The following is a 6,968-nucleotide window of genomic DNA, read 5'->3' as shown; positions in this document are numbered from 1 at the left end:
ACAGGTGCATACCACCAAGTCTGGCTGTTTTTTGTGTTTTTGGTAGAGACAGGCACCATGTTGCCCAGGCTGCTTTCCAACTGCTGGACTCAAGCTATCTACCCACCTCAGCCTCCCAAAGTGTTGGGATTACAGGCGTGAGCCACCACGCCTGGCTTTATGCTTCAATTTTCTAAAATAAATTATGGAGTTAATTTCTGACTTTCACACTTAACTATATTCTTTTATGATTTGGGCTCTTTCAATTAGGTCTAATCCCAGTTTTCATAGAAGCATTAACAGAAAAGCCAAAGGGGGAACAACTCCATCAGCAAATAAATGGCTTTACAGTACATGTTTTCCATTTGATTGTAATTAAAATAATTTTTGGCGTGGACTATTTTGGGATATCGTTAAGCATATTTTCTTCCTTAGATGACTTTGGTGAAAGTAGTATTTACTCACTTCTCCATTGTCTTTTTCCTTAGATTTTAACCTTTGAGACCAAGAACCCGTCGGAATTAGCAGAACGTTTGCGCTCTGTTTGTGGGAATCAGAGCAATGCCTATGCCCGGCTGCTGGAATACCGCCTGAATGCCTTGCGAGGACTGTGGAATGCCCAGCGCCAGCTGGCCTTAGAAGAACAGCATGAAAGGGAAAGTTCAGGTGATGAGGAAACTTTGGCCCTGCTCAAACGCCAGGGCTTGTTGCAGCAACCTGAGCAAGCGCCCTTCACATCAAGGATGGGGCTCCTGCTGGTCTTCCCCCTTATTCAGTCCCAGAGTAGAACAGACCCCTCTCTCTGTAACATAACTGCTGAGGTGCTATTGAACTGCCTTCGTGACTGCCAGCCTTTGAGCTTGACCAAGGAGCCTGCTGACTGTCTCAATGGAATTGAAACTTTGCTGTGCTCTTGGCTAGAGGAGACTTCTGACACAGGCCGACACATCCCACATAAGCAAAAAGAAAATGCTGCTGCTGCCCTGGTGGCTTTGGCTTGTGCCAGGTAAGGAAAATCGAATGTATCATTTGGTGACCCTGTGACTACTGCTATCTGGTTTGGGTGAATGAAGAAGAGGCCAAGTATATTTGACAGAAGTCTTAACATTCAGAAGTCCTTCTTTGTTTTCAGTATTGAATTTCACCGCCTTGACAGTATATGAGATGCTTTTGCCAAACTTGGCACCAGGTGCCTGAGCTGGAACCCAAGTTCACGTTTTCCATTTCTGGTATACCATGATAACAACTTAAACAGCAGAAAATGGAGAATCAACCCTTGACATATCTAATCGTCCCTTAGATGGTTAGTGTTTTACATCAAGTAGTTAACAGAGGATGTTATGTCTGCTTCTCCTAGGAGGATGGTCAAAAATTTATAGAGGTATTAATTTTTTCATGCTTGTCTATAAGAAGTACATCAGCAAGTTAGTGAGCTATTATTCACCTGGACTCAGTCACAAAATTGGTCACAAATTATATTTTTGGACCTAATACTTGTTTTGATCAATTTAATTGGAAGATTTCTCAGTATATATCCAGATTTAGTAGTAGTACATATGGCCGGACGTGGTGGCTCGCTTGTAATCCTAGCACTTTGGGAGGCCGAGGTGAGCAGATCACTTGAGGTCAGGAGTTCTAGACTGCCCTGGCCAACATGGTGAAACCCTGTCTCTACTAAAAATATAAAAATTAGCCAGGCGCTATGGTGGGCGCCTGTAATTCCAGCTACCTGGAAGCTGAGGCAGAAGAATCATTTAAACCCAGGAAGTGGAGGTTGCAGTGAGCCAAGTTGGCACCACTGCACCCTAACCTGGGCGACAGACCAAGACTCTGTCTTTAAAAAAAAAAAAAAAGTAGTATGCTTTTCTTCATGTGCAAGTCATCAGCCCACTGTCAATAGGAAATACGCTTAGAGTTGCTTTTCTTTTTGCTTTTCTCTTTTCTTTTTCTTTTTCTTTTCTGTTCTTTTCTCTTTTTTTTGAGACAGTCTCACTCTGTCACTCAGGCTGGAGTGCAGTGGCATGATCTTGGCTCACTGCAACTTCCACCTCCCGGATTCAAGTGATTCTTCTGCCTCAGCCTCCCGAGTAGCTGAGATTACAGGTGCCCAACTAAATTTTTTGTATTTTTAGTAGAGATGGGGTTTCATCATGTTGACCAGACTGGTCTCAAATTCCTGACTTGAGGTGATCCGCCCACCTCAGCCTCCGAAAGTACTGGGATACAGGCATGAGCCACTGTACCTGGCCTATTCTCTTTTTTTATTTTTTTGAGATGGAGTGTTGCTCTCAAAGACCAGGCTGAAGTACAGTGACATGATCTGAGCTCACTGTAACTTCTGCCTCCCTGGCTCAAGTGATCCTCCCACCTCAACCTCCCAAGTAGCTGGGACTGCAGGCACCTGCCACCATGGCTGGCTAATTTTGTGTATCTTTGGTAGAGACAGGATTTCCCTTTGTTGCCCAGGCTGCTCTCAAACTCCTGAGCTCAAGCAGTCTGCTGGCCTCAGCGGGATTACAGGCATGAGCCACCCTGCCAGGCCTGGAGTTGCTTTTCTAGGAATTTTATACATTCTTCTACCCAGTGACCCATATGATCACTGGCATCTGTTTGTGAGAAAGAAGTTTCACTACCTTTGTTTTCCTCTAGACTAATTGCCTAGAGAACAGTTAGGACCACAGCCTGACAGATTAGTGTCACTATTCTGTCTGTCTTCCATAGAATTTTTTCCTTGGTTGGGATCTTCTTTCTTTTAGCCAAACATTTGTGGGAGAATTCTTCTTGAATAAATATGAAGTTCTTAGTTATAAGTCTTCTTCCCCTGTTTTTCTCTTTATAGTTTCAAAGTAGACCTTCAAATGATTGAATCTCAAGGGTTTTTTTTAAGGCAAAATGGCACCAGTATTTATTGTAAGTTTCTTTGCTCTGAGCAAGTTGTCATAGCCTAGTTTTAGATCCCCTGAAACTGTGGTTTGTGAATCCTGACATGTGCTTAATTCTAAGTCATTGTGTGGTACTGAAATAAGTTTCCTTGTAAAGGTTTTATATTGGATTGATTTATTTTCTGCATATGCAAAGACAATTTCAAGTCCGAGATCTGTTATCAATGTGAAAATTCCATTTGAGAAAATTTGCTTTTAGACAGTACTACCTTTAGACAGATTTAGGACGTTAGGAATAATTATCAACTCTTTAATTTCAAACAGTTTAAGTTATTAATCGTTGGTTCATAAAACTCACATTTTTATTATGTACCCAAATTCAGTGTATACCAAAGATAGTTATTGAAATTACTTCCTGTACTTGAGTGTCTAAATTTCATTCAGCAGAAATGTTGAAATGGACGTTTTTATTTATTTATTCTTCTTGGTTTTTTTTTTTTTTTACGTGGTTCCTACATTTTATTGCTAATATATTGTTCTGGACTTCAGAAGTCATGTGCTTTTCAGTGTTAGATCATCTTACTAAAGTTATTAGTGGCATATTATTGAATTTTTTGGTTGATGCTCTCAAAGACAGAGTAACCATTCCCCAAAATTATTATGAAGATGTTTATTCATTCAACCAACTAACATTTATTGAACATTTCTGATGTATGGGGATCTTGTGCAGTCTTAGGGATATAGTGATTCTAGGTTTCTTACCTCACAGAGCTTACGGTTGAATGGACTCAGGGTGAGTCATTCTGCAAAACCTTATTGCTTACTTACTGCATGGAAGGCATTCTCTTGGTGGTAGGGATACAGTGGAGAGCAGTTAGACTGTGCCTAAAATTGCAGAGTTTACATAAGAGTGAGGGAGGCAGACAGTGAGCAACAAATATAGGTAAAAGATCATTGTAGAGAGGAATATTTACTATATGAAAAGACAGAGAGATATTTTGATAGAGAATGACTGTGGAGGTAGGGAGCAGCATTAGCTGGAGATGCCAGGGAAGGCCTTACTGAAGAGGTGACACTTGGCACTGGATGATGAGAAACAGCCAGCAGCAGAGAGTTCCACATAAATGGAGTGGCGAGTGACAAAACTGACATTCTTCTTGTGCTTGGGGTAGCTGAGGGGACAGCACAGTGGGCAGGGTTTCTGGAACGTGATGGTAGAAGGAGAGAGGCAGGAGATGAGGTTGGCAGGACCCAGATCACATAGGGGCTTGTGATCCATGGAAGGACTTTACATTTTACTCTTAAAATCTGATCGAAGGCTGGGTATGGTGGCTCACATCTATAATTTCAGCACTTTGGGAGGCTGAAGCAAGAGGATCTCTTGAGGCCAGGAGTTTGAGACCAGTCTAGGCAACGTAATGAGACCCTGTCTCTTTTCTTTTTTTTAAAGACATGGTCTCATTCTGTTGCCCAAGCTGGAGTGCAGTGGTGTGATCATAGCTCACTGCAACCTTGAACTCCTGGGTTCAAGCAATCCTCCTGCCTCAGCCTCCCAAAGTTCTGGGAGTGCAAGTGTGAGCCACTGCACCCAGCCAGACCCTGTCTCTTTTTTTTTTTTTGAGACGGAGTCTCGCTCTGTCCCCCTGGCTGGAGTGCAGTGGCGCGATCTTGGCTCACTGCAAGCTCCGCCTCCCGGGTTCAGGCCACTCTCCTGCCTCAGCCTGCCGAGTAGCTGGGACTACAGGTGCCCGCCACTGTGCCCAGCTAATTTTTTGTATTTTTAGTAGAGACAGGGTTTCACCGTGGTCTCGATCTCCTGACCTTGTGATCCGCCCGCCTCGGCCTCCCAAAGTGCTGGAATTACAGGCGTGAGCCACCGCGCCCGGCCCCTGTCTCTTTTGAAAAAACAAATCTGATTGCATCTGGCATCTGGTAATTCCTTGGAGTTGGTTCATAGTTCTAAACTTTCCAAATGTTAAAGGTTTTGCTTTTTTATTTTAAACCTCACTGTTCCCCAGGGAAGTGTCCCTGTTGGGCAGATGAAGAAGCAAAAATCCATAGGAGTTAGGTGACGGGACTGAGATTGTGCAGCTGGTGAGTTGCAGAGCCAGGTTTTAGAACCCATGTGTCCCGATTCCAACTTGTTTTTCTACTCTATCTGCTGCCTCCTTGCTTTCTATTAATGCTATTCTTTGGTTTTTATTCTCTGAAACTAGAGATAGCAAGAGGGGCAATTAAGAGGAGGACTCTAGGCCTACTTGGTTCTGCATTAGGTATTCCATTTCTGTTGGTGTTTAGGCGTGTGATACCCAGCAATTAAAGCCTTGGCTAAGAGATTAAGGCAGCAAGTTGAAGTCAGCCCATCTGATACAGGCGATCATTTAGTTCAGGAAGTGTTCTTGTGGTGATTTGTACTTGGATTGCGGCCAGGTAAGTCTTATGCATCTTAAAAGCACCTTCTTTTAGATCTTGCTGACCGTATGACAGACTTCCTAGAGCCTTGAGTCTTGGAAACCACAAGGAATTCTGGTAATGGTGAGCCCTGTTGCAGGTATTACAACTATGTGCAGTCAGAGGGATGCAGAAGGAGCATCTCTCAGCACAAAGCATTATTTATTTGAATATATTCCTTCTGGTCATATTTAATGTGATGGAGTTTAGTGAGCTGTTTTTCGAAATGAATGAACTTAGCAAAGATTTGAAAATCAAGTCTGGAAATACTGTTAGACTCTGTGATCCTCCAGAGGGTGACTTGGTGATACAGTAACCAAGCATAATAGCCGCAAGTTCTTTGTGCTCCAACCTTATGGTTTTGAACTTTTATGTTAGGAGAAAATTGTTTACTTTTCCAAATGCAAGGAGAACTCCTTCATAATTGGCATAGTGTTGTTTTCATTGTATCTTTGTGTATGAACCAATGGTGATAGTTAATAATCAAGTATATTTTGTATAGCACATCATCTGACCAGCAGAGGCAGAGATACACATTTTTGGAACTTTTCCATGTGGTTAATTAAATTAGCATTAATGACCTAAATTATTTGACTTTAAATTTTGATGATTTACTGTTCTTTCCTTTTATTTTTAGGGGATCATTGAAAACTTTCGTCCATACAGTCCATCTATTACAGAAACAGACGGATCTAGGGTCCCTGCCTGTAGCTGACGTGTTATATAGGTAAGCTGTCATTTTGTATCCTTATCCTCCTTCCAAACTAGGCAGATTTGTGCCAAATGCTTCCTTTATTAAGTAGATTGCTAAACTCTTATCAATTAGTGATTGATTTTTAAATAAGTATAGACTCATGTTTACCTTCTTAAGAATTTTATTTTTTATCTTTCCTTTTTGGAAAGTTTTTAGAGCATGTTATTTTTCATCATTTTTCAGTTCTATGTCTTTAAAAATGCCATAGCTGGTGGGACACAATAACTCATGAGTGTGGTGGTGCGTGCCTGTAGTCCTAGCTATTGGGGGGCTGAAGCAGGAGGATTGCTTGAGGCTAGGAGGCAGAGGTTACAGTGAGCCGAGATCACACCACTGCACTCCAGCCTGGGTGACAGGGCGAGACTCTGTTTCAAAAAATAAAAATGCAATAGCTTATAATGAATTCTGATGTAAATTTTGAGATGATAATATATTAAGGTATAAAGAAGAAAGTGAAAATCATTCATAATCTCATTACCCAAAGATAACTACTCCTAACGTTTTGGTACATATGCTTCCTAATTCATAACCCACTCTGTCTCTCTCGCATACACAAAAATACACGTAAAATAGTACACTTTACACACAGGTATAATTTTATTGTAACATTTTTATAAACACAGCTCCGTAATTTTTTAATTTAAAAATATTGTAGCTGGGTGTGATGGCTCATGCCTGTAATCCCAGCACTTTGGGAGGTCGAGGCGGGAGGATCACTTAAGGTCAGGAGTTCAAGACCAGCCTGCCAACATGGCAAAACCCCATCTCTACTAAAAATACAAAAAAATTAGCCAGGCGTGGTGGCGGGCACCTATAGTCCCAGCTACTCAGGAGGCTGAGGCAGGAGAATGGCATGAACTTGGGAGGCGGAGCTTGCAGTGAGCCAAAATCACACCACTGCA

General features: G+C 41.9%; 1 protein-coding gene across 2 annotated transcripts in view; it reads left to right on the top strand.

The window, feature by feature from the left end:
• Window positions 1-471: 471 nt before the first annotated feature.
• The window catches only part of HECTD4 (HECT domain containing E3 ubiquitin protein ligase 4), a 163,858-nt gene continuing 157,361 nt past the window's right edge, over window positions 472-6,968 (top strand). For both annotated transcript variants that reach the window (XM_011928666.1, XM_011928665.1), the window contains exons 1-2: window positions 472-985; window positions 5,950-6,039. In XM_011928666.1, coding sequence (XP_011784056.1) covers window positions 723-985; window positions 5,950-6,039 — 353 coding nt within the window. In that variant the 5' untranslated portion in view covers window positions 472-722. The remainder of the gene's footprint in view (window positions 986-5,949; window positions 6,040-6,968) is intronic.

Source organism: Colobus angolensis, unplaced genomic scaffold (assembly GCF_000951035.1).
Source record: "Colobus angolensis palliatus isolate OR3802 unplaced genomic scaffold, Cang.pa_1.0 Scaffold79, whole genome shotgun sequence".
NCBI lineage: Eukaryota > Metazoa > Chordata > Mammalia > Primates > Cercopithecidae > Colobus > Colobus angolensis.
Note: the sequence above shows the minus strand (reverse complement) of the source record. Positions and strands in the feature narration are given on the sequence as shown.